The sequence below is a fragment of the Podarcis vaucheri genome (assembly GCF_965113315.1).
Source record: "Podarcis vaucheri genome assembly, chromosome: 3".
Taxonomy (NCBI): domain Eukaryota; kingdom Metazoa; phylum Chordata; class Lepidosauria; order Squamata; family Lacertidae; genus Podarcis; species Podarcis vaucheri.
The window spans coordinates 36,010,002-36,037,978 of NC_138761.1; the positions used below are offsets into that span (position 1 = coordinate 36,010,002).

The 27,977-nt window shown below is 44.7% G+C and overlaps 1 protein-coding gene and 2 long non-coding RNA genes across 3 annotated transcripts in view; 1 reads left to right on the forward strand and 2 right to left on the reverse strand.

The window, feature by feature from the left end:
- PLB1 (phospholipase B1) overlaps positions 1-5,506 on the reverse strand; it is a 107,793-nt gene extending 102,287 nt beyond the window's left edge. The window contains exons 1-4 of the mRNA XM_082214793.1: positions 5,456-5,506; positions 4,485-4,543; positions 1,107-1,144; positions 253-296 (exon numbers count right to left, since the gene is read on the reverse strand). Coding sequence (XP_082070919.1) covers positions 253-296; positions 1,107-1,144; positions 4,485-4,543; positions 5,456-5,489 — 175 coding nt within the window. The 5' untranslated portion in view covers positions 5,490-5,506. The remainder of the gene's footprint in view (positions 1-252; positions 297-1,106; positions 1,145-4,484; positions 4,544-5,455) is intronic.
- LOC309527909 overlaps positions 1-27,977 on the forward strand; it is a 264,484-nt gene that overhangs the window by 62,765 nt on the left and 173,742 nt on the right. The gene's annotated exons all lie outside the window — the stretch shown is intronic.
- Positions 6,434-17,381, reverse strand: LOC309527901. Its single transcript, XR_014217418.1, has 5 exons — positions 17,158-17,381; positions 13,264-13,391; positions 12,251-12,434; positions 8,808-9,024; positions 6,434-6,492 (listed from the first exon to the last, which is right to left on the reverse strand). It is a non-coding gene; the product is annotated as an uncharacterized lncRNA (long non-coding RNA).

Genomic DNA, 27,977 nt, shown 5'->3' on the forward strand with positions numbered 1-27,977 from the left:
AGACATACACCCAGTTCAGTAAATTTGTGGGCTCTGGATTTGCTTGTAGGAACATGAGATGACAATGGGCAACCATCAACCTGTTTATTTGTTTGGGTTGGTAGAAAGCAGGGAATAGGGGCCTTTGGTTGCCAAGAAATAATTCGTATTTTTATTGATAAAGTGTTGGGCAATAGATTAAATTAAAGAGAGATCTCATCTGTAAAGTCAAACAGTCAACAGAACAGGGAAAGTTTAAACTATAAGTCATACCTGTTAGCGTTTTCATGCTTGCCGTGATAAGATTCCTCTCTGTGCTATAAACAAAAACAATTCATGTTTTCGTATCTGAAATAGTCATGGCATGAAACACAAGGTGTTTTCATTTGAATTTGCTTTTTCCCCTCTTCTCTCCCCCCATCCCTTTTGCCTTGTGTGGTATGCCTTCTGGACTGTAAAGGTGACTTGCTAGTTGTTGTTGTTATTGTTGTTTTAACTCTTGGATCTGACCCACCAGTGTCTCTGGATCATGACTTCATTGTAAAGTAGGAGGAATTCCTCTTTGGTCTAACGGCAAGACACTTTTCTCTTGGCTACCAAAACCACATCTTTAGGGTTTCCCTCTGCACTGACTCCAGCCTGTCACCGTCAGGCTTTCTTCACAGCTGGTAAAGTAACTGGCAGGATGCAGGTGGCGCTATGGGTTAAACCACAGAGCCTAGGACTTGCCAATCAGAAGGTCGGTGGTTCAAATCCCCGTGACGGGGTGAGCTCCCGTTGCTCAGTCCCAGCTCCTGCCAACCTAGCAGTTCGAAAGCACGTCAAAGTGCAAGTAGATAAATAGGTACTGATCTGGCGGGAAGGTAAACGGCGTTTCCGCGCGCTGCTCTGGTTTCGCCAGAAGCAGCTTAGTCATGCTGGCCACATGACCCAGAAGCTGCACACCAGCTCCCTCAGCCAATAAAGTGAGATGAGCGCCGCAACCCTAAAGTCGGTCATGACTGGACCTAATGGTAGGGGTCCCTTTACCTTTACCTTTACCTAAAGTAACTGGCACACATGGCAACTGTGAAACACATCTGTAGTTAGTAATAAACATGTTTTATGGACATGATGAAAAGTTGTACCTTTGGAGGTCTGGCTGCTCCAACTTGGTGTCCCCCACCTGTAAATAAATATACAATGATAAATGCATCAGGACTAAAAACAAACACACCTTGTCTAGTCAGTGTCTGAAGGATACACTGTGAATGACCAAAACAGAACTTTGCATCTTTTCCTGTAAACCTTTCTTACTTTGTCTATAGTGGTGGGAAGGGGGTTGGACCTGTGAGATTGCCTGTAAAACTAAAAGCCTTTTTTTAAAAAAGGAAAGAGAGCATTGCCAAGCTGAGTAATTTTAAGATCTAGCACAGGAATAAGTCAAATGTGATTTTAATAAGGCTGCCTGCCCTGTCTGTAGTTCTGTGAAGTTTTGCTATGGCCTATTGTTCTGTGTGTGTGTGTGTGTGTGTGAGAAGCTTCAGTATTACAAAACAGACAAATGTGAGCATGTGTATAATTCAGTCCTCTATATTGGATTGGGCTCCAACAAATGGAGCTTTGGGCATTGTTTGGCTAAGTCGGTGCAGTGGCTTGGCGTGTTAATTGAACCAAGATGTTTGCAGGCTACCTTCTGCGAGGGAAGACACTGGGAAGCTAACAAATGGGCAAAGGTCCCAGAGTTTAGTGAATCGAAGGGATTGGGTGTTCAGGGGCAAGAGAGCAAATGAATGGTGGAGAGTAGGCAATTGAATACAGTGATACCTCTGGTTAAGAACTTAATTCGTTCTGGAGGTCTGTTCTTAGCTTGAAGCCGTTCTTAACCTGAGGTACCACTTTAGCTAATGGGGCCTCCCGCTGCCGCCGTGCGATTTCTGTTCCCATCCTGAGGTAAAGTTCTTAACCCAAAGTACTACTTCCGGGTTAGCGGAGTCTGTAACCTGAAGCATTTGTAACCTGAAGCGTTTGTAACCCAAGGTACCACTGTAAGAGGAATCTTAGGAAGGTGGAGAAGCAGACTGAGGAAAATGAGGGTGGCATTGATGCAGGAAAGGGATTCTGTAAAAACTCAACAGTGCTTAGGTTCAATTTGTCTAACCTTCTTTGAAAGTTGGCATGTTCATACAATATGTTGATATGCACTTAGACATTCAATGCCAAATCCAGTGTGTGGAATTACATCACCTGCACCTGACCTTCCTACTGCTGCACCACTCTCCTTAGCAACCCTGGCATTGGGAAGCCAGGTGAGTGATGCCACCCAGCTGCCCATGCCACCCTGCCAACCACTATTGATTAACTGGCTGATATCTCTCCTTAATTAAGTAGGTGACGCTTGGATGATCTTTGCTATCAAGTGTCAACATGAATTATTGTGCCCTTTTAAGAATCAGTGACAGATGGCAAGTGGAATAAGTCTCCTATAGCCATCGATCTCAAAAAACAAACCAGAGAATATGCAGGGAGCCTTCCTGAGACAATTTAGCTGACTAGCAGGCAGGGACAACTGGTCGTCCTGCTAATCCAACCCTGAACTATTTACTGCAGCTGAATGTTACAGGAGATTATAACTCAGCATTAGACTCTTAATCTCAGGGTCAAAAGATTCCTGCATTGAAGGGGTTTGGACTCAATGACCCTTGTGGTCCCTTCCACTCTACGATTCTATGAAGTCCTGAGAATAACTGATTTGGGGTTTATGTGTGGATTTTGTGTTTTGGTCTGCCAGTTTTCCTGGTTCTGTAACAGGTAGTCAAATACTGAGCGGAAGGGCCATAGCTCAGTGGCAGAATATCTGATGTGCATGCAAAGCCTACTGTCAGAAGCAGAATATGCCTCTCAAAACCAGTCGCAGGGAAACATCATTGGAGAGAGGACTCTTGCGCTCATGTCCTGCTTTGCGGCTTCCCAGAGGAATCTGCTTTTGCCACAGTGAAAAGAGGATTCTGGATTAAGGTGGCCTCTGGGCTAGAAGATGACTCAGATTTTTGCCACAGTGTTCTTTCTGGACAGAGGCAAGGAGGCTGAATTGAAACCATCAGAAAGGAGAACACAGCAGTAGCCAGAATGAGGGACAGAGGGAAAGAGCCACATATATATATTTGCAATGTAAAGGGGGAGGCTGCTACAAACTTGGTGATGGTATTCCTGTCTTCGACTGGGACAAGTTCCCCCCACCCACACAAGTTGGTGTCTCCCAGGAAAGGGGTAACTGGCACCAGAACTGGGATGCCCAGTTAGTGGGGGGGTAGGCTGTCCAGGATTCAAGGCCACTCTGCCCCCTCACCCTCTTTGTCTTTGCACGGTTTGAGAGGAAGGAGCCATGGGGCTTGGAGCTTCATGGCTTTCAGCATTCTTTTGTTGGAAGCCGCCCAGAGTGGCTGGGGAAGCCCAGCAAGATGGGTGGGGTATAAATAATAAATTATTGTTGTTATTATTATTATTTAAACTTCTGCCCACTGCCATGTCTTAGTCCAACCAGCCGATCCACTTATGACCAACTGGTTGGTGCAGATCAGCTGGGTGGCCCACCTGAGTACAGCCAGATGATCAGTGGTAAAGGGAGATGCTGCGCAACTTAGTGACGGACTGACTATGAAACGAAGAAGACAATAAATACAAGGCTTCATGCCCATTCAACAGGTTCCATCACCATAATTGACCTGTTCACACATTGCACGGAAAACATGTGCAGCCTGCTTCTGTACACATGTACAAGTCTTTGTAGGAAAAGAATGTACGCATGTTGATTTGTATACTCAACCACTATGTGAAGAGGCACACAAACTGTGTACTTGTTGAATATGACACATGAATGTGCAGCTCAACTTTTTTTGTACAGGTGTGAACACCTCTACAGTGGTACCTCGGGTTAAGTACTTAATTCGTTCCGGAGGTCTGTTCTTAACCTGAAACTGTTCTTAACCTGAAGCACCACTTTAGCTAATGGGGCCTCCTGCTACTGCCACGCCACCAGAGCATGATTTCAGTTCTCATGCTGAAGCAAAGTTCTTAACCTGAGGTACTATTTCTGGGTTAGCGGAGTCTGTAACCTGAAGCATCTGTAACCTGAAGCGTATGTAACCCAAGGTACCACTGTATTGACAGTGGAAAAAGTGAGCATATTAGAAGGACTTGGGAAGACAGTCAGAGCGTTCAGGTGTATTTGGTTTGAGAGGCTGATGGAAAAGATAGGCAGCTGGAGATACAGAAATGCTTGCTGCAGATCAAGCAGCTATTGAAGGCACAGCTACAGGAGCCAGCTCAGAAGTTGGCAACCCTAGTGCTGGGGACAGGAGGTGGAACAAACTACCCATGGAACATGGGGGGCCACTTTTTATTTTATTTTCTATACTAAACTATAACCTCACACCACAGTCAACATCATTCATATTAAATACAGTTTTCCTGAAGAACATGTTACCTTTGATCCCTTTTCCAATAGCGCTCATCGTTATACTCACATTTCCAAAACCTCCAATAGCAGCAATTGCTTTAATGTCTGATGGACTCAAAGTATGAACTGTAGAGATAAAATGTGGACTGCAGTTTAGAAAAATAGCAGTTTTCCAAATGTCTATTTGCATTAATCGAATTGGAAGTAATGTGTAAGAAGATACAATTAATATCTAGCATTTGTATCGGGTTTTTCAGAAAGGTTTTTCACAAAACTGTAAGAGCTCAGTAGATCTTTAGCATTGCACTTATCCTTTAAGTCTAAGTGTGTGTGCACATGCTTGCTTGCTTACCTTATGACTAGCGCTGAAGACTACTTAAATGAATGAAGTGGTAACTATTTTTAGCTGCTTTTATGCTGTTTGTAAATTGCCTTGAGACACATCATGTAAGAGGTTATCCATAGATCAATTAATTAATGCACAAGTACACACATATATTAATCCCACACTCAAAGTATCCATTTCTTTGACATCCAGAAAAGTGAACCAAGAACTCTGAAATATATTACCAAATTCTCCCCCACCCCAAATTGTTGAGAAATAAGGTTCCATTATGTCTTATTTTCATATGGTCTGACTGTTGTACATTATATACAGTGCGGTCCTGCACATGTCTACTCAGAAATAAGCCCTATTAAGTTAAATGGAACATATTCTCAGGTACGTGTGTGAAGGACTGTAGCATAACAGTTTAAAAAGTTTGTCTAAGCTTCCATACACACTATACATTTAAAGCACCCCCCCCCAAAAAAAAAAAACCCACACACCCTAGGAACTGTATTCCCAAGAGACCTCCCCAGCATCCTTAACAAACTACAGTTCCTAGGATTTTATAATGTGGGGGGGGGGGTATTTAAATGCATGCTGTGTATACAGTCTAAGACTTGGGAGGGGAAAGTAAGCATAACTCCCAAATTTCATATTCAACTCAGTGAATGTCTTCTTCTGCTCTAAATATGTATTTCAAAAACAGATACCTGAAGATGAAGATGAGTGAGGGGAACTTAGCATCTTGCAGGAGAAATGCAAAGGCTGAAAGAAGAAACAAGCATTTTAGAAACAAAATTTAGGGTAAGGCAATAAAAGGAACCGAGGCATGGTTATAGATGAGCTTTCTGAGAGCTCTCTTTCCCCGAAATAAAAAAAGAAGACCACATCGCTATGAAATACAATATCATTTTTGGAAAGTAAGAGGCAGCAATATGGCCGCCCACGCTCTGTAAGTCAAATATTTGCTGTTACTTTCCACACACATTTTTAAAAGGTACTCTCTCTTTCCAGTCTGAATTTGGAAGTTCCATCTCCCATAAGACCCACGTCTATTCCAGCTATCCTTTAGAAAAGCTGTGAGGAAAGAAAATAAGAAGCCTTGAAAACTCTCCAGCCACTAGACTGTGGGGTGGACCTTCCTGGTCATTGGGAGACATGTAGAGTTAAGGAATGATGTCTTGTGGTGGAATGGGATCCTGAGCTGCTTTGAGGACCCTCTCCTTCCCTGGAACATCTTTCTCTGAATCAAGATGGATCCTTCTCCCACCAGTCAAGGCCTTGCACTCTAGCTATATCTCCATCCAATGAAAAGATGAGATAGCACACAACCATAAGACCATAAGATGGGTGGGTCTCGTAGAACATGTCGTAGAACTTCATGTTCTTAGAACATAAAGTTCTATGATAGGAGATGATCCTGTGACGTTTCCTCATTCCCTTTCAGCAGCTGAGGCTTGGTATTGTAGCTCTGAAGAGGTCTCAACAGAGGGGCTATCATCTATGCATGCAAACCTAAGACTGCAGGCACAGAATTGCAGGCAAGAGCCTCCATGCATTCACCTGTAGTTATTGCTAGGCTGGGGCCACAAGTGGAAAACTCAGTTTTAAGAAAGCCTAAGTTTGTAAAGTCTGAGAAACATCAATTACTCCTTTCTTCCTGCCATCATGCAGAAACAGATACTTGCCTCAGTTTCCATGTCTTCCTTCGTATCATTCTTGGGTGTCAGAACATGAGCTGCAGTCCCTAGAAGATGAAGAAATATGGGTTTTGTTTTATTTCCTTGCTCCCCCTCCCCCCTTGCAATCTATGGCTGTTGATGCATGTGGCTGCTTTATTTTTGTGAATTTATGCATTCATTTGCTAATGTCAGAGGCATTTTTAACACTAGTAAATCACAGGATGCAAACAGAGAGGGTAAACATGTGCATATAGCTAAATAACAGCCTGCGTATTTTTCACTGTATTTCAAGTAGAGATGATTACGACCCTATGATTTCAATCCTTTCCTTGGAGGAAGCTCCATTGAACTTAATGAGGCTAACGTATGACTGGACATGCATAGGATTCCACTGCAAACTATTATCTGAAGAAGGAAAAAGGACAGTTGTGCTGTAAAAATTGGACCTAGAGAGAATAATTTGTCTAACCCAGAGATAGGGAACCAGCTGCCCAGTCATCATCCTTGGCTTGGACTGATGGGAACTGGTGGAGTCCAGCAAAATCTGCAGAACCATAAGTTCCTCATTCCTAGTCTAAAGAAAAACGTTATAATTCTGTCAGGTAACTCTGATTTTGAACTTTTAATAGCAAAATTGCTTAGATGATTTGGTCTACATGGTGCTATTTATTTGAGTATATCCACACTTCAAATCCAGTGGTAATTCAAACTCCTGATGGGGAAAGCAGTGATCAGCAATCTGCCCCCCTGGTCACAGGCAACATGTCCCTGCTCTTCCCCCTTACAACACACAGACATCCATCTTCGATATAGAGAACTGGGGAGGGGGGATGGTGGTAGGATTTAGGTTGAGGAATGACAAAGCAGGAAAGGGTAAAATACCTTATTCCCAAAGCATCACTCTTCAGGCTTCAAAGTAGCTACAGCATACATCAAATTAGTTCCAAAAAAAGACGGGAAGTGGGAGATCCTAATCATAGATCACTTTCCCTGCACCTCCAATGTCTGATATGGCCCTTGTCCACAGATCCTAAATTGCCATTCATCTTCTTAGTTCCAGAGGCTTTGCTTTTTGTTCTGTCTTTTCCAGTTGATTATTGGAGGTCCCAATATAAGTGGTTCCTCCAGACAACCTGCTTATTGAGCATTCATCCTGATTTGTTTACATGGAGGTTATATGTCTCCCTGTCATTCAGTCACTGTTCTACACCTTGCTGTGCAGATATTTCCCCACCACTTTCCTAACTGCAAACCCACCAAAATTTAAAAACAATCGTGTTCTACCAGAGCACTGTCATCTACCTTATTTGCATAAACATAGCCCCTTGACCCCGACATCATTTTTATTGTGCATGATGATTTTTTGTTCCACCTTTGATGCACTATAGCACCACAATGTCCTTCCAGACAGCAGAAATGTGTAACACTGAAGAAGCATTGCAGAATTAGTGTAGTCGTAGTACTTATGCACTCTTCATCCAAGGTCCCAGTGTGCGTTGCAACAATTAAGCCACCATGTTAAAAATGGTTTAAAACAATTTGCAATCACAGAAATAAGCTGGGTCCTAAAAAATATGCATAAAGGTAAAGGTAAAGGTACCCCTGCCCGAACGGGCCAGTCTTGCCAGACTCTGGGGTTTGTGCGCCCATCTCACATCTATTGGCCGGGGGCCAGCGCTGTCTGGAGACACTTCCGGGTCACGTGGCCAGCGTGACAACGCTGCTCTGGCGAGCCAGAGCTGCACACGGAATGCCGTTTACCTTCCCGCTGGTAAGCGGTACCTATTTATCTACTTGCCCCCGGGGGTGCTTTCGAACTGCTAGGTTGGCAGGTGCTGGGACCGAGCAGCGGGAGCGCACCCCGCCGCGGGGATTCGAACCGCCGACCTTTCGATCGGCAAGCCCTAGGCGCTGAGGCTTTAGCCCACAGTGCCACCCGCGTCCCTCAAAAATATGCATATCAAGTGTCAAATTCAGGGTAAAGAGATGTGTTGAGTGAACAAAGCAAAATGATGAGTGGTCAGTCTAGTATCAATTCACTGCTAATGCACTATTATCACATCAAATCCTCCTTGTGATCCAACACTTGTTAATAAACCTTTGTCCCCACTGTAGAAGGATGTGCGGATCCAGAAAGGGCCTCCACAGTCATTTACAGACACACCACTAAGACTGTGTTAATGGAAAACAATCTTACCCAGTCACAAGTGATTGCTGAGAGAGAGAGATCTTATAGAATGCACCTGCCCACTAAAAACCCTACCTCAATCTGGAGGACCCCCTATACGTGATATGCGATTGAATCCCTCCTGCAAAATAGCAAGTCTGGAGGTGACCAAGGCATCATATCTAGAACATTTACAGGTGATCAGGGCCTTACCTAAGACAAAAACCAACAGGAGGGAGAATGCCAGCTTCTTCATGCTTCGTTCCTTCCTTTATGAATGAACACTCCTGGAAAGGTGTGAGTTTTGATTTACAGCGACCTATGCGTGGTCATGAAACGGTCTCGTCTTCTGACTGCTTTTTATACCTTGGTGAGCAGATAACTCAGCTGTCATAAATTTTATTGCCCTTTTCGCCATTGAGAAAGAAGGCTATGGGAGCAAAATGATAAAATATTAACATTTCAATGCCACTGCTTAATGTACTTTACACATTGTTACATCCTAGAAGGAGGAGGAGGAGGAGGAGGAGAAGAAGAAGAAGAAGAAGAAGAAGAAGAAGAAGAAGAAGAAGAAGAAGAAAGAGAGAGAGAGAGAGAGAGAGAGAGAGAGACTAATTTGCCCTTCAAATGCAGGCAGGAACTGCTTTGCAAGTTCCCTTTTTCTGTGTGTCGGTATCCCATAATATGCCCACCCAATAAATCCACACATGCTGCATTCATTACACTCCTCTGCTCACCTGTATTTGAAAACTTCTTCATAATGGTACCAAGCTGTTTGATGCCAAGCTGCATTTGCATATCTCATCAGATGTTAAAAGAAAGATAAACCCTATACAGGATTTGTAAATCCCCAGGCACAGATTTAAAAGTGAACTCTTGAAAAGTCTGCCTTCCTTATCTTAATGAGGTAAAGGAAGTGAGCTCTTGCAAGGAAGTCTCCTTTGCATGGCACTCCTGCAGGGTTTAACAGCACTTAAGCAGAAGGGAGGGCTTGTTTTATCAGCAGCAACAGCGCTGTGCTTGGCAAAGGAGCACCAGTAATAGTTCTGCCATGAGAATTATTTATTTACTCAATTTTATTCATCATTTTTATTTATCCCGCCCTTCCACCAAGGAACTCAGGATATTGCAAATGGCTCTCCCACTCCCCAGTGTGTCTTCACAACAACCCTTCAAGGTAAGTGAGGCTGAGAGTCAACAACTGGCCCAGATGACCCAGTGAGCTTCATGACCTTCTCAGTAGTGGCTCCTGCCTGTGGAACACCCTCACATCAGATGTCAAGGAAATAAACAACTATCTGGCATTTAGAAGACATCTGAAGGCAACCCTGTATCAGGAAATTTTTTATGTCTAATGTTTTACCAATTTTTTATGTGTTGTAAGTCACCCAGAGTGGCTGGGAAAACCCTGCCAGATGGGTGGAGTATAAATTTAAAATTTTTCATTATTATTATTATGGCTGAGCAGGGATTGGAACCCAAATCTCCCAAGATCCCTAGTCCGACACTCTAATAAAGGTAAAAGGTAAAGGACTCCTGGACGGTTAAGTCCAGTCAAAGGTGACTCTGGGGTTGTGGCGCTCATCTCGCTTTCAGGCCAAGGGAGCTGGCGTTTGTCCACAGACAGCTTTCTGGGTCATGTGGCCAGCATGACTAAACCACTTCTGGCACAATCAAACACTGTGTCAGAAACCAGAGTGCACGGAAACACCATTTACCTTCCCGTCGCAGCAGTACCTATTTATCTACTGGGAGTGGTGTGCTTTTGAACTGCTAGGTTGGCAAGAGGTGGGACAGAGCAATGGGACCTCCCCTGTCGTGGGAATTTGAACCGCTGACCCAAGAGACTCTGTGGTTTAGACTACAGTTCCACCCATGTCCCTATTCTAATTAATACCACATACTGGCTCAGATGCAACAATGCCTGCCTTGTCTTAATATAACCCAGAAGCATACAATGGTAGAGTGAACACTTATATGTATTCAATATACCAAAAGTATGACATTAAGAATAAATGTTAACAATAAAAATGTGCTAGCAAGCCAATTGCAAAAAAAAGGTTACAGGAATGCTTCACAACTGCAAAATTATTTCTTCGTTGATCAGGTTGTTTCAAGAGTTCTTAATCACAAGCATAACCTAAGTAGGCTCCACTGCTGAGTTCACTACAGTATTAGGTTAAGGTTTTAAAACATTAGCTCAGTGCAGAGACGCCAAAGAAGTTTGTGGCACAGCTGCATTGCCAGAAAAGTTCCTCTTAATGTTCCCTGAGATCATCTACAAAGAAGGGACTAGCTCAGGGCATTTAACACCTGCGGAAAAGGGCAATTAGGGGTGTGTGGGGGCCCCCCCATCCCATTCAATGTGCAGAAGCCAAAACAACTGGCAGTCGAATCTTACTTCAGCACTGACAACCAGACAACATCCCTGCACTGAGCACAGCAGCTCAGTTTAGGGAGCACAGGGCAGGACACACAAATCTTTCCATCCTCCAATACCTCACCAGAGCTTGCTCAGTGCCTGCTTGCTGCCCACTCGAACAAATGCTCCATGCAGCAGCAGCAGCACCAGAGCGCATCATAAGAGCAAAGCATTGCAGATGCACTAGGGATGGGCGACTTCATCAGCTTCACTTTCCCTCAGTTTTTCATTTTCCCAGTCTTAAGTTCCGTTCTGCATATTTCCACATCCATTTGCAAATTTTTAAAGAAAAGTCCAGACACTGGAGAGAGGGGGCCCCCCACGCCTTTTTCCTCTGGCACAGAGCCACTTCCTTTGTTACCTCAATGGCCCGTGCTTAGGGGGCCATTAACAAGAAGCTGGCCCGGCTATTCTAGCAATTGAATCCTCCATTCGATTTTAGCCCTTGCTGGATTCAAGAATTAGAAGGGACTCAGGCATACAGCCTAACCCCATTCCCAACTCTCAATGCTACATATTTTTGCAAAGCAATTTGCTCTAGAATATGCATTTTTGCATGTCATTTTCACTAATATATATTCATTTCTAGGCATACTTTACCCCAGTCGGTGCATTTCTGTACACATTACCTGGCTGGAAAACAGCACTGAAAAATTCAGAGAACTGCGAATTTTGAAGAACAACTGTTTTGTTTCTTGTATTGTTCCAGTAAGCGCAAATTAGGTAAGCTTACCTTTAAAAGTGAACTTGATTTAATTTCTCCCCCATTCCTCATGTGCACCCAGAATTCCTTCTGAGATGCATGTCCACTTACTTTCCCAACAGTGCTGTCTACAATTTAGTAGACAGTGTTCTTCATCCTTGGGTGCCCAGATGTTATTGGACTACAACTCCCATCATCCCTCACCAGAAGATGAAGATGAAGTTGATACCCCTCCTTTTGCCCTGATGGGACTCAAGGTAGCTTCCAGCTCAGCCAGTGGCATGGATTATGGGAGTTGTAGTCTATCAACATCTGAAGACCCACCATTGAAGAATACTGTATTAGAGGACAATAACTGGGCAACACAGGCAGCTGGCCTGCCCAGGCTAGCAACAAGCAAGCATCACTGCTGCTAGGAGGATGGGAATGACTGATGGGGGACATGTCTCCCCCACCCAAGCTTCCACGCTCTGCCTAATGGTGGGGCCAGCCTTGTGGCTGGAAGGTGGAGGAAGTGGAGGTGGTACTTACATTTCAGCATTTCCATCCAATGCATCATTCGCCGTCTTCTGAACTCTTCTCCCAAGGATGCAATGAAATGTACTGCCTCAGCTGTGTAGCATAGGAAGCTGGAGCCATGTCATTTATCCAGCTTCTTCGTCTTCTTGCACCATTGCTTTTTGGGTCATCATGGGAAAATTCAAGTCTGCTTGACCTTGATGGACATTGGGAAGGCCAACACGCTCAACAGAAGTGGAGATTATACAGAACATCTCAGGGGAAAGCTGGAGGGTCATCCCACCGCCCTGACCCACCCACCTCCCCCGCCCTCTGCTGTGGTAATACAGTCTATCCATGCAGTGTGCTGCTCTGAAGCTAGTAAAAGCTTTCAATGCGGGCTGGGGAGTAAATGGATTTAAAATGAAGTGCCTTAGGACAATTCACAACACAGATTTGTTTTCTATAGGCACATCATACAATCTTGGGTCTTAAGTGCTCCAGTGAGGGAAAAGGAAAAATAGAAAGACATATAGCCAACAGAAAGCAACAATCAGACTGCTGTTTATGTGCATATTGAAACCAAAGCGAGTATCCCTGGGCAACCTAAAGATTAGTGGGGTCTCACCAGCACCATATTTTGTGGCCTGCCTAGTTGCCTTATATAAGCAAAGTAAAAATGCAATTTTAAGCTTAAAGAAAGGGGAGAAGAAGCACTCTGTCCAGTGGTAGGGCTGGCCGTGCCAGTCTTCCCCGAATCTAGCTCTAGATCTGCCTTGCCTACTCCCCTCCTTACTTTGGGTTTCATTGTCAGCTCCTATATTTCTGATCCTTTGAAAATGCCTGCTCCTCAACCCCACCGGGCAGCTAGGCTCCAGATCTTCCTGAAGGAAACCAAAGTGTTGCCTGATGTTCTCTCTGTGCATGTTAAAGGAGCACCTTCTCCGATCAGCGATGCCTGAGACAGCCCACAGACTATGCCACCAGTTGGAAACATTTCCTTCCCAGTCAATCTGTCAGAACAGCAGGTTCCTCACAGCACCCACCTGAGATCCGTATCCTTCCCAGCACGCAGCTGGCGAGGGCAAATGAAGCCGAGAGGAAATGGCAAGGGCTTTAGCAACATGATGGATATGGCCCAATAACTGTTCTGTCATTTCCTTTCCCATAACTACTACAAGAAAAAAAGAAGACAGCACAATTTAGGTGGCAAGAAAGAGAAGGGCAGAGCAGTATTTCAAAGCAAAAGGTCTGCTGTAAAATTAGAATTCCAGGGACCAAATATCAAGGCAGTGTAAACACACTCAGGGGCTTAAATATAATAAACCCAGATGGGATTCTATAACCTAGTGAACGTTAGAAGCTTTTGATCCCTTAATTCAATCTTGTGGCATGAAATATATATATGAGTTTCCTTTCCCTTAACAACAGTACAACAGCATGGCAGGTACGAGAAGGGATTGAACAGCCCCAAAGCCTCATACCACAACCCCTTTTGAAAATTGCAAATGTGGAAGAAGAAAGTGAGAGGGGGGAGAGGAAAAACAACAACTTGAGCTCCCATTAAAAATAAGAAAAACCCATCAATCCTAATTTAAACACATATAAGCCATCCAAATAGGTATTCAAACAAGATAGTTGATTATGAGATGTGGAAAGGACAGGGAAATCTTGAGACGCCTGAGTGGTTATATTCTTCCAGCCTTGACGTGTAAGTCTGAGAGGGCTCACAGGATCCATAGGAACTTAGGAAGCTGCCTTAAACTGACTCAGACCATTGGGTCCATCTTGATAGCTCAGCTGGTTAGAGTGTGGCGCTGATAACACCAAAGTTGCAGGTTCAATCCCCGTATGGGAAGGCTACATATTCCTGCATTTCAGGGGGCTGGACTAGATGATCCTCAGGGTCCCTTCCAAATCTAGAATTCTATGAATCTATGAGCGCAATTTTTTTTTCTACCCTGACTGGCAGCCGTTCTCCAGGGTTTTACAGACAGTGTTCTCTCTCAGCTCTCTGAGCTTATGGCCCTTCCCCACTTTTGCTATACATCTCTTAGTCCCCGCCATGCACGAATATTGTTTGTGGTTCATTCCACATCACAACGTCTCCCCATTTCCATCTTTCCACCACTCCAGTGGTTTTTGTTCAACTTAAAGGGGGGGGGGTCAAGGTGATGAAGCAACTCCTCCCAATGCGGAAAAGTTGCACCATTTGGGACTTTTCGGTTTAGAGGAAATGTAAGAAGTACAGTGGTGCCCCGCAAGACGAATGCCTCGCAAGACGAAAAACCCGCTAGACGAAAGGGTTTTCCGTTTTTCAATGCGCTTCGCAAGACGAATTTCCCTATGGGCTTGCTTCGCAAGACGAAAACGTCTTGCGAGTCTTGTGATTTTTTTCGCTCCCCCTCTTTTTCTAAGCCACTAAGCCGCTAATAGCCTTTTAGCCGCTAAGCCGCTAAGCCTTTAATAGCCGCTAAACCACTAATAGCGCTAATCCGCTAATAGGGTTGCTTCGCGAGACGAAAAAACCGCTAGACGAAGAGACTCGCAGAACGGATTATTTTCGTCTTGCGAGGCACCACTGTAACATGATAGTAATTTATAGAATTACTGTATTCATGGCATGGAAAGAGAAAAGTTTTTTTTCTCCCTCCTTCTTATAACACTAGAACTCCAATGAAGCTGAATTGCGCCAGGCAAAAACATTCCTTTTCTCTTTGGCCTTTGGCTAATTAAACAACCCACGGCCTTTTAAACTGCTTTTGTTTGTTATTATGGTGTATATTTTTGTGCTTTTATATTGTAAACGGCCCTGTGGTCCTCGGATGAAGGACGGTATAAAATTTTTAACAACAACAATTCAGGACACATAAAAGAAAGCAGATCTGGAAGGTTCTGCCTGCTTTGCTAAGCTTAGGTTGTCATGGTAGATAGGTCAAGTCGAGGCCCTGTTTGCGTCTCCATGGCTCAAGTTATTTATTTTGGATTTATTTTTTACACCACCTCACTCTTGGCTCAAGCGGAGCTCCCGTGGAAACGAAAAACAACTGGAAAATAAAAACATAGACAGGCCCTTGTCCTGGCTGGCAATACAAGAGGAGCCTTGCTGGATCATGCCAAAGGCCGATTTAGTCCAGTAACGTTTTCTCCCCCGTAGATCTGTGGCAGCTAAATGTAAAAATGGTAGCTCCGTCCTTAATATCTTCACTCTAGAAACTAATTTCTATCGGGCTTATTTTTATTTTAACTTCGAAGGAAAATATCCTCCAGTAACCAAACAGAAGTGAAATCACAAGAACTTTACTGCCATCTGCTGGACACAATGACAGAATTCTACGCACCTCCAACAAGTTTTATTATTACAGTACAGTGGTACCTCGGGTTACATATGCTTCAGGTTACATACGCTTCAGGTTACAGACTCCACTAACCCAGAAACAGTGCTTCAGGTTAAGAACTTTGCTTCAGGATGAGAACAGAAACCGGAACGAATTAAGTACTTAACCCGAGGTACCACTGTATTACGTATTATTCATCTCGGGACCTATGCGCACCAAGTTGAATGTCACACTTTGCATCTATCTGATTGCAAACACCTATGTTTTCTGGAGTGGAGTGCTGGGTGGAGTGGGAGGCAGACCAATGGTAAAGATTTTCCAAGTTTGCAGAGTAAAAGAATGTCCCTATTTTCATCAGATAAATGTTGTAGGGTATGGTAAAGGTAAAGGGACCCCTGACCATTAGGTCCAGTCCTGAATGACTCTGGGGTTGTGGTACTCATCTCGCTTTACTGGCCGAGGGAGCCATCATTTGTCCGCAGACAGCTTCCGGGTCATGTGGCCAGCGTGACTAAGCAGCTTCTGGCAAACCAGAGCAGCGCACGGAAACTCCATTTTCCTTCCTGCCAGAGTGGTACCTATTTATCTACTTGCACTTTGACGTGCTTTTGAACTGCTGGATTAGCAGGAGCAGGGACCGAGCAACGGGAGCTCACCCAGTCGTGGGGATTCAAACCTACTCCCGAGCCATCTAAAGGCAGCCCTGTATGGGGAGTTTTTTTATGTTTTTTTATGTTTTAATATATGTTGGGTGCTGCCCAGTGTGGCTGGGGCAACCCAGTAAGATGTGTGGGGTATAAATAGTAAAATGTACACTACAGAATGGGACGTCCCTATTTTCATTGGAGAAATGTTGGAGGGTGTGAGGGAAGCAGCAACACACAATCAGAATGAATGCTCAATAAAGACCAGGCATAGATTTGCCAACACATGCACTTCGTGCAAGCAAATCAGGATGAACGTTGAATTAATTTGAAAGTACAATGAGGCATGGCCAACCTGGAAGACTCTGCAGCTATTTGGTGGCCATTTATTACTTAAATGTCTCATGATCCAAAAAAACAAACACATATGTACCGAAGCACCTGGATGTTGTTTGGAATCACATGTAACTTATCTCCCTGCTTAATTATGATTTCCCCTTCCTATTGAGTTCAATCTTTGTGTTTCAGTCTTGCTTATAGACAGATTTCATACACCAGCTGTATGCTACTATATCATCGATGAATAATCCCGTTCTTGCCCAGTTTTCCTTGGATCCTTTGTATCATGACCCGTATTACTCATGGTTCTTGTACCCTTATTACTTTTTATATTTGCATTCGTTATTAATAAAAGAAAAGAAGGGTGAATGTTGAACAAACTGCTTGTATGGACTAGCCCTTAATATACTTCCACCTCTGCAATTACATAGAAATCATTGTGACCCAGCTCCTAGCAAGTGACTCTGATCCCGAGAACACTTGGATAGGTTGATTCTCAACCAATTTTCCCCATCAGTTTACCTGTAAATTGCCTCGGGACGCCTCATAGGAAGCAATTCATAAACGAAATAAATTATTCTTATTTCAATGGGACTTAATCATAGTAATCTAAACCAACCTGTTTTTGAGGGAGGCAGGGATGTGTGTTGTGCTCCTTGAGGTATCACTTAAGCAAAAGCAACCATAGATGAAATCCCGGGCACGCTTATTTTGGCATAAACATGTAGATAGGAGTATACATATGTGGGAGTAATCTTGTGCAGGGTTGCTTAGGAAATCAGCTACTGTTTTCTCTCTGACAAGAAGGAGCAAAATTACGTGACCTCAAAGATGCAGCTCACTTGTGTGCAAATGATGATGATGATGATGTTATGGTGGTGATTGTGATGATGATGGTGGTGGTGGTGGTGATGTATTATTATTGTTATTCATTGTGTTGACAGCCCTTTCTGGTTAGATGCATTTTCTGTGATTGGCCAATTCTTTGTGACATTTCTGATTTTATATTTTTCTTTAGTGCAATTTTATATTTGCTGTAGATATTTAATCCACTTTATGTGTTCTACTGGGGTGACAGAGCTCTTTAATTGCACAAACCCAAATTTCTGGTATGCACCTGAATTCCTCTCACAAAGTAGTGGAACTACCCCTAATTGGTTGTTTTCTTGAAAAGGCCTGCGGAGTTTCTAACATTTTTTGCATCTTTGAAAGACAGCTTGTTTCCACTAGAGGTCACCAGATAATTGCTGCATTGCTGTGTTTGATTTCCAAATCACACTCCCTGCTGAGGTCAAATAGCAACTCTCAAAACAGAAAGAATAAGCGTTCTTAACAAGCTTTAACACAGCCAGGGTTTGGTTTGGTATTTTAGGTGGGGGCTCATTTATCATTCATGGACACTTTTTTTTTTTAGATTCCCCCCTGACAGTAGTAGTGGGCTAGGACAGTGGACAGCAGCAGCCCCAAATCCAAATCTTTAAGGCACCCCGCGATTTAGGCTTCGTCTTCCAGCTCACCACTAAGCTTAGGAACCTGAAGTTGGTGGTCTAAGCTGAAACCTGAAGTCCAAGTAACCAACAGCATGCACTGCTCTCTTGCCCAGGCAAAGGCCGATGGCTCCTCAAATTTACACCAACCCAAGTCTGCCTGGCAATCACAGTGGCTGATACTGCCCAGCCCTTTTCCTCCCCTTTGCCTGAAGATGGGTCTACACCAGCACTGGGAAATCTCTGACCCATGGGCCTAACCCACGGGTGGCCAGGCCTCTGCATTTGGCCCACAAGACCATTTTGGCCAAGCCAGGCCCACCTGCCCTACACCTGGGATCATATGTCTGACACCATGGCTGGGGCAGGTAAAGACATGATTGGCCTGAAAGAGGGATTGCAGGAACCACCAATCAGCTGATTGTGGGCATCTGCAAAGCCCCCTCTCTGCTCAACGCTTTGCAAGCGCCAACCGTCAGCTGAGTGCTGGGATTTGCAGAGTCCAAACTTTACAGGAAAATAGTAACTTATTATTTCTTTGATGAAATCATTTTCATACCACTTTCCCCAAAATTCACACTCGGCTTTTAAAAAAGCAATCAGCTTCATATGTTTAAAAAGGCCACTAACAGAGTACATTAACAAGCCACAAAGATCTGGATTTGTTTGCTTGTTTCTATACATACATATTTATGTACAAGTTGCCTTCTATTTAGCTAGACTTAACCTCCAGCCCTGCTATGCAGTATATATATAACATGAAGGTTGGTGTCTCCCATCCCTACAACTAGATATATTCAAGGTTAACGTAAGAGCCTGAGAAGAGCCCATCTAGTCCAGCATTCTTTTCCGACAGAGAGCATTCCTCCTTCCTGTGATTCCCAGCCACTGCCATTCAGAGGTCTACTGCCTACTATGGTGGAGACGCCACTGATAGTCTTATCCTCCAGGAATTTGTCTAATCTTCCTTTATAAAGCCACCCGAGTTGTTGGCCATCCCCACACCGAATCCCATCATTTAGCTATGCATGTCCTTCTAAGAAGGATCTCAGACAATCAAGGGAGGCAGACGACAAAGATGACACATCCTGGTCCCATTCCAGCTGAACCATCTCCTCCCTCCACAGGGCCAGCTCAGAGGTGTTTTCCTGGGCCAACTCTGTGCATATGAGGTTGGAGGCACTATTTTGCCCTTCACTTTGTGGGCTGGTTCCAGAGAGAAACATTGAGTGATTGGGCCTTGGTGAATGTGCCACAGGGCAGTCATTGTGCTACACCTGCTGTCAACGGTCTTTCAGGAGTCAGGTTAGCCATTCCTTCATCACAAAAGTTGCTCCACCTCATGAGTGATTCCTGACAAGGCAGACTGAATGTACCTCTGAGGATCTTTGCCTTCCACTTGGAGCTTGCCTTTCTTGCTGAGCCGCCCAGAGATGATCTGCTCTGCAGGTATCTCTTGTTGAGCTGGACCTTTATTCCACCTTCCTGTCTGCTTGTGGTACACCCTGCGCTAAATTTATGTGGCCGGACCCATGGAAGGCTGGTTTGCAAGGGATTGTGCTTGCTGGTAGGATGGGAGGGGAGAAATAAATAATAGGTATTAAAGAGAAAGGGAAATAATAATACTAATCAGGGTTGATTCATTCCCCTCTGCCTAGTACATAAGCTTGTAGCCATGAGGAAAGCCCTGCCCCACCCCAACAAATGAGGGCAAATCTTGCCCTGTGTTTATATTGTTTCTATGGAGTTCAGTCTCTTTGGGGGTTTTTCCCCTTGTGTCTCATCATTCAGAGGATTGTGATTTTCAACCAGTGGCTTTGTGGTCTGAGGCTGCAACGTAGTCTGGTGAGCTATCATAGATCATATATATGCAGTGGCACACTTAGATAATCTTAGACTCTGGTTGTAATGTTCTTACAGGGCAGAAGTTCTTGGGATAGTAATGTGTGTTACTTCATTTACTTTGAAAAGAATAAATGTTCATTGTGAGGACCTTCGTGCTGAGTGGGGCCCTGGGCTTTGTCCTGAAGTCCTCCCCTGATGGGCTCCAGAAATGCAGTATGCCCTTTCCTTCTGCTCTGGAAACTCCCTCGGTGATACTCCCCCCCCCCCAGTCTTGTTCTAGTTATAACTGGTGTAGGACATTAAAATCAGTGTTGGCTTGGCATTTGATCTCATCTTAGTGTAACATTCTCATTTCTGTAGTGATGGGAGTTGGGCTGGAATCCCTCACATGGCTGGATAATTGTTGAGAGCCTGTTGCTAATCTGACATGACTCACAATGACAGCTTGACACTGTGCTGTCAGGTCACGGATGGTCAACCAGATGTAACATCATGCATGGCACACAGGAGCATACACACACACACACACACACACACACACACTCTCTTTTTCCTGCTTGAACTACATTGCCGAGAATGATTAATTTTCCACAAGGTAGCAATGGATCGTTGACTGTGGCTGTCCGCATTCAAACTTCGATCTACAGTCAGGAATGAGGATGGCGGCACATCCGCTTCTCCCCTCGTTCGATCTATAAAAAGATGGGAAGGCCTTCGTCCCCTAGGGGTGTTAAGCTTGCAAGTTGCCTGACATTTGTGTGAGGCCTCATTCAGCAAAACATTTCAGCCAGGGCTCAGCATCCTAGCAAAGCCCTTTAGCCTGCGCATCTCAGCACGGGGCATTGGCCCTGCTGAAATCAACTGGACGTGAGCATGTGTCTAAATTTAAATGTGCTTGGTATAAATTCACTTTGTCAAACAGCCTCAGGGAACATTGGGATACTCAGAAGTTTGGACCAATGGGAATCCTGTTTACAGTCACATGGACCTGCGGCTGTGCTGTGCACAAACGAGTGTGGTGCATGCAAAGTCCACAATCAGTTTAACTAACCACAAATTATCTATAGCAGATGCTCACATAATGGAACAGTAATAGGAAAATGATTTATTTATTTTATTCTGAGAACGTGTTTTCCACTAAATCAAGACTTTAATCACATGCATGAAATGGACAGTTATGGAGGTTGTTTTTGGAGTCCATTGATAGAGAGATTTGTTTAAAAATAAGGGTGAGGTCAACCAGTTTTCCTACACACACAGGACCAGACGCATGCGATCCTTTTTCCAGCACTAGTAAGGAACTCTCTCAAGCAGGTGCAGCTAGCCAGTCGGTGATGGAGGACGCAGTCACCTGCTGCTGGTTTCCTCATCCTGGTTTCCTCCATCCAGTAAAACCTCTCAAAGTCCATTGTGTGCTGGGGTACTTAGTATAGGCAATCACAACAATAAAAGCAGTACTCTGAAAGCAAGGGCATTACAATGGTACCTCAGGTTACATATGCTTCAGGTTACAGACTCCACTAACCCAGAAATAGTGCTTCAGGTTAAGAACTTTGCTTCAGGATGAGAACAGAAACCGTGCTCCGGTGGCGCGGCGGCAGCAGGAGGCCCCATTAACTAAAGTGGTGCTTCAGGTTAAGAACAGTTTCAGGTTAAGTACGGACCTCTGGAATGAATTAAGTACTTAACCTGAGGTACCACTAAAATAGGTACCTAAAGGGCCATGTCACAAATTTGCAGAACATTGCATATGCTCCTTGATCTGCTGTAAGCTACAAGTGGAATTGCAGTTGCCTTTCCCACACTATCAAGGATATCATAGTCCCTCATCCCCATATCTTGGTTCCACCATGTTCCATTCAGAGCAGAAGGGACTAAAAGACAGGCTTGCATAACACTGCACCCCTGTGCAGTCTTTTAACTTGGGAGTAAGGCTCATTGAGTACAATGAGCATTATCTAAGTAATGATGCATTGGATCAGTCTGCCTAGGTCAGTATCTTGGGCTTGTGCATTGAAGCTGTGGGATTCAGTGGGATGCTCCCAGTCCTCACCCTGTCCTGGTGGTCTCCAAGGCTTTCCAGGCTCAAAAGCCAGAATTCTGAAACTTCCATCTTGTACCATTTGAGGCCAAAGATGGAAGCTTATAGGATCAAATTACCTCCATAGAAAACAATCGCTGCACACACAAACACAGTTGGTCTAGCTTAGCGTTCTTCTTGATACCAAGTTGGGGACAACTGTCAGTGGAAGTATATGATGGGGACAAACATTAAGGGAAACACTATTTGCAAAACAAAATGTGTACATTGGGGAAATTTGCAAAAGTGATTATTGGTAGAGGTTTGCATTAATATGTGCAATAATGTGCACTAATTTTTATGAGGTTAAAAAAAAACCCTTCCAAACTGACATGGAAAAATGAATTTAAGTCTGAGGAAATTAGCCGCTGAGAGAACTGGAAATTGACAGATTCACACTTCCCTACCCTTTGGTAGTTGTGTCAGCACCCTGCATATAAACTCATTGGCTGGGAGATTGCACAGCCCTTAGGTTCTTTCCTGTGAAATAGGAAACTGGCAGCAGATCCTTAAAAGGAGCTTCTGGGAGTCTTGGAGCATGTTACCAAAGCAGCCCAGTTTAGGAGAGTTAAAGTGAAGGGTGGTCTGAAGTAATCAGCCAAGCTGCAGTATTCCAAATTTCAAATCAAGTTTTATTTCAATGAATAAGATGACACAGAGAGAAATTAAACAAAGTGCAAAGTAAAACAAAACACAGCTCACTTAAGTAGTTTAGAATACGGGAGAGCAGACTTCAGACTTGCAGTATTTATTTTGCCTTGTGTTTTTATTAGTACCCTGAGATCCATCACCTGCAGCCTGATGCAAAATACATTAATTTAGGATTTAATCATTCTTATCCCAGGGATTCGTTTTGAGTATCATCAATGAACTGATCTCATGTTACTTCCACACACAAAAATCCATTGCTGATTACCCCAAGCTAACTTCATCTCAGCACTATAATTTAGGGTGAGTCATTGTATTGCTGCTGTCGTTAAACAATTGGGAGTCGTAAATTCTTGACAATTTGCACACAAAGACCTATCAAAAGATCCAGATCTGCCTCCTGGTCTAGAATTGTCACTGATAAGCCAGGGTGCATGGATCACTGGGTATTCTGATAAGGACTGAGGCATGAAAAGTAAACATGGGGGGTGGCAGTATGGATGAGGCCTTCCTAGAGCAGATTAGCAAACATTAAAAAAGAGGAGAGATATAGTAGTCATGGGAGACTTCAACTACCCTGATATCTGTTGGAACTCTGCCAAGAATGTAAGGTCCAACAAATTCCTTCATTTCCCATAAGGTGGAAGAAGCAAGAAGGGGGTCATCTCTCTTGGACCTGGTCATCTCCAACAGTGAGGAACTGATTGACAAACTGAAGTACAAGTAAGAAGGACCAGAGCACAACAGCCCTCTGCACATCTGTGATTCCCAGCATGTGGCAGTCAGGGGCCTTCTGCCTCCAGTCCTTGTGGTAGAACGTAGCCTTCCAACTTGTGAAAGGTGACAGCCTGGAGCATGGAGCCTTTTGTACCTGTGGAGGCTCCTTGCTCATTTTGGAACACTGGAAATCAGGCTGCTCCATGGATACAAAGAGGTGCTGCAGTTTACCTTCTGCAAGTTCAAAGGTGACAGAAACAGCGACAGATGTGGGAGGAGCTAGCAGGCCATTGTAATACCATTTATAAGTAAAATGGTAGCCACGTGAGTGTCCAAATTGGATTGGGACCACAGCACTAGGTGATGAGAGAGGGGTGGTTTAACTTTCCTTACACACCATGTTTTCTAATTAAAATTCATTTTCCCCACCCAAACTGTGCCTGGATCTCTCATATCACATCAGATCTTGCCCCTAAGCTGTGAGAGAGAACTATGAGTAAGTCTAGTTGTATGAATAGCAGTGAGAGAGAACTATGAGTAGGTCTAGTTGTAGGGATGGGTGTGAGTGTGCATGTGTGTGTGAGGTCAGCATTTCCATTCAATTTTACAAATCAACATTAGGTGTGCGACGTCTGTACCCTGCAGCTGTCTTTTGTGAAATGAAGCCCATCTGCACAATACATTTAAAGGAATATTGTATCACTTTAAGCAGCCATGGATCCCCCCCCCCAAAGAATCCTGGGAACTGTAGCTTGTTAAGAGTGCTGGGAGTTCTTAGGAGACCCCTGCTCCTTTCTCAAAGATGCAATGATCAGAATGGTTTAACAGTCAATCCCTCTTCCTGGGGAACTCTGGGAACTGTAGTTACATAAGCACAGTAGGTGTCTCCTAACAACTCTCAGCAGCCTTAACAGGCTACAGTTCCCAGAATTCTTTGGGAGATGTGTTATGTTCTCATCCATGTATATGACACACTCTCTTTATGCCAATAAAGGAGATTTAATTCTTTGGGGGAAGCCATGACTGTTTAAAGCAGTATGATACTGCTTTAAATGTCTAATGCAGATGGGGCCTTACTTACGAACATTTTTGCACCACAAAATCCTGCGCTTGACTTCTTTGAGAATATTCTGCGGAGCTCTTCCCTGCCCCTGAGCACGTACAGACCAGCGACTTCCCTGTGTGCCATCGTACATTGCCCTGCATTGCAATATCAGCAGCAATAATGAGGTCTCTGCACATCCCAACTTGCCTTCTGAGCACACTTCCCTTTTTGGTGGAATTTCTCTTCCCTTGTTGCTCATACTTCTGGAAAGACAAGTAATGTCGAACGGGTGAGTCATGCCTTTTGTACGTCATCGGCAGTCTGCTGCAAGGCGGGGTGCATGAGTTCATCTGTCCACAGATCAGGGTTCACAGAGAGGGTGGGCCTGTGCGTTTGAGAGCCCATGGAGGAGAAGCCTTACGTCTGTCTCCATTCCGATCATTGCTCCAAAATTCCTTACATTCTTTTGTCTCTCCCCGTCCCCACTTCTGCAAAGTTAGCACTTGAGGCTTCTGCAGACCATGTGATTTAAGCCTCTGTCACTGGGGAGCACTTCCTCCAGTTCATAAAATGAGAAACTGAGGTGCAGGTACATTAGCACACCAACCCTATGGTCCCGCCCGCTTCAGCGAAGCTAATGCTAGCGAAATATAGCCACTCTCCTTTCGAAGCCAAGGACAAAGCAAATGTAGAAACAAGCACTAGCACAGCAAACATTGTCAGCTGCTCCCACAGCTTCCCTGGAAAGTCCAGGGAAGTAATCCATAGCATGTATTAATATGTCACCCACCAACACCATCCCACCTTAGTTGTATGTGATTAGAAATAATCAGTCGACACAGGATGCCACCCAACCCAGTATGCCCATGCCCTCCGCACCTAAGGGGCACCAGTTGTGGTGGTGTCATCCAGGTAGGCCTACTCAGCAGAATGGTCATGAGGTTGCTCCTCAGTGCAGCAGGGAACCTTTTTGAGCATGAGGGCCACAGTCCCTCCTTGACAACCTTCCAAGGGCCACAAGCCATTGGGGGGCAAAAGTGGGAAGAACAAGGTATGTGAATTTTACTTGTGTAAAGCAGGCTACACACAGCCCTCCCAACCCTCCATCCAGGCAAACAAGAAGGATTATCAGTTTTTTTAAAAAAAATATCTATCCAGGCAGAACACTCAAGTGGGGGACAAAGTCTGGGAAGAGGGGTGTGTGGCTGGGGAGAGGCTATGGCATGAGGAGAGTCCCTCAGGCCGGACAGATAGGCTTCATTTGTTCCCAGGGCTTAAGAGTGCCCATCTCCAGCTTAAAGCAGAGACCTTTCATAAGACATTCAAGTCCAGAATCTATTGTTGCCTAGCTGCCCTCGTGACCAGGCAGCCAGAAAGAGGCCATAGCCCCTTCCCACCCACAAGCCACCATCCATGGTGCTGTGGGTAGGAGGCCTGCTTGAAGAACCCAGAGGCTCCTCAAGGAGAGCTGGGAGCAAGACCTGCATTTGGACCATGAACGAATACATTTTGCAGGGGAGGGGGTGGGGTGGGGAGACACATGTACATGGGAGAATGGAAGCTACATCGCAGAGCTCACAGCAAGCAGCACCAGCAAGCAGTGCTGTCCAGTGTGCCAAGCTGCATCAATAGATGGGGCCTCTCAATAAATCAGCAGGCAGATTCCCTCCTTGTGTGGGTGGACTTACTTCATGCACAGGGACACCTCCACCATCACTGTTACCCCAGCTGGCAGATTACTGCCATCCAGTTTTCTGAGAAAATAGTAGCTTTACATGAGAAAGGGAGAAAATAAGGGGTTACTAATGTTCAGAGCTGTAGTGATTTCTCCCCCTTCTCCAAAATACACATCTGTTCATGTAAAACTAGTATGTGGGCACATTTGCTACTCAGTGGCTTCCACCCATTTGCTTCTTGGAGGAAGTGCTGAGTCAATGATACTTAGCTACCCAAATGAGGACCAGGAACTTTCAACATTCTTATTTCGAATAAACTAATGTTGGATGATGATGAAATATGTTTGCAACCCACACTTTATCCATTGCATAATTCCCAAGTACCTGTGCTCCAACGTGAAAGTGATCTTTCCATGGTGATAGTGTGCCAACCGGTAAAAGGTAAAGGTCCTGGATGGTTAAGTCCACTCAAAGGCCACCATGGGGTGCGGCGCTCTTCTTGCTTCCAGGCCAAGGGAGCCGGCGTTTGTCCACACACAGCTTTATGGGTCATGTGGCCAGCATGACTAAACCGCTTCTGGTGCAACAAGTGCCAGAGCGCATGGAAACACCATTTACCTTCCCGCTGCAGTGATACCTATTTATCTACTTGCACTGGCGTGCTTTCAAACTGCTAGGTTGGCAGAAGCTGGGAAAGAGCAATGGGAGCTCACCCCGTCATGTGGATTCAAACCACCGACCATCTGATCAGCAAGCCCAAGAGGCTCAGTGGTTTAGACCACAGCGCCACATGTGGACCATCTGCCTTGTACCATCATAATACAGCGGTACCTCGGGTTGCAGACGCTTCAGGTTACAGATTCCGCTAACCCAGAAATAGTACCTCGGGTTAAGAACTTTGCTTCAGTATGAGAACAGAAATTGCGCGGCGGCAGTGGGAAGCCCCATTAGCTAAAGTGGTGCTTCAGGTTAAGAACAGTTTCAGGTTAAGAACGGACCTCCAGAACGAATTAAGTTCTTAACCCGAGGTACCACTGTATAAGGGGAATTAATGAGTTATTTGCTTCAGAAGGGAGCTGTCCTGTTCATGAGGCAAGGTAAAATGGCTCCCTCAGATGGCAGATTTGATGGCTTCTGAGGAGTGATCTTCTGCCTGAGACCCCCCCCCCCACTTCTCTCTGGCCTCCTTTTACCCTCCACCTCCTTCAGCATGGAGGGGCTGCTGAAGAGCAGGAAGTGGAGGAGACTGGGGGGCTGTGGAGGAGGGGGTGGCAGTGGTAGGGGTGTGTGGAAGAGGAGAAGGGCTGCAGAAGAAGAGAATGCAGCAGGTAGGGGGCGCATAGCATTTTCTATTTTGCCTCAGGCAGCCCAGTGCTGGAGCAGAGGATTGCTGCTATCCACAGCTTCCTTTCTTTCTGTCACCTCCCTGCGTCTATAGCATATTATCTCAATAGGCTTGGCAGTGGGTGGGGCACAAAGGATACAGAACTTTGCCGCCATTTTGAGTGCGGAGCCTGCACACATTTTGCTAGAGAATTTGTATTTTCCAAACCACTGAAGGCATGTCGTGTATAGGAAAGAAATGTGCAGATCATGCGATTTTACTCTTTGCTGTGGCAGTGTGGATCACAGTTGCATAAATATTATTGGTATCTTTGGGTTATGTTACGGTTAGCAACGCCATTCATGTTGTAGAAGCATGCAGCAATCTCCCCCACCCCAGGCTTAATGACATTCCATTACTTACTCAAATGGATAGTCTGCACACTAGACCATTTTTTAAATTAAAAAAAATCTTTAAAAGTTGCTCAGAAGTTGGTGTGCTCTCTGCCTCCTGCATCCATCTGAGATTTCCATATTTGACACAAGTTTGTGGGCTTGAATAGCTTGGCATTCAAGCGCTCTGACACTCTTATTTCCCAGGCATCGCTTTGATTTGCT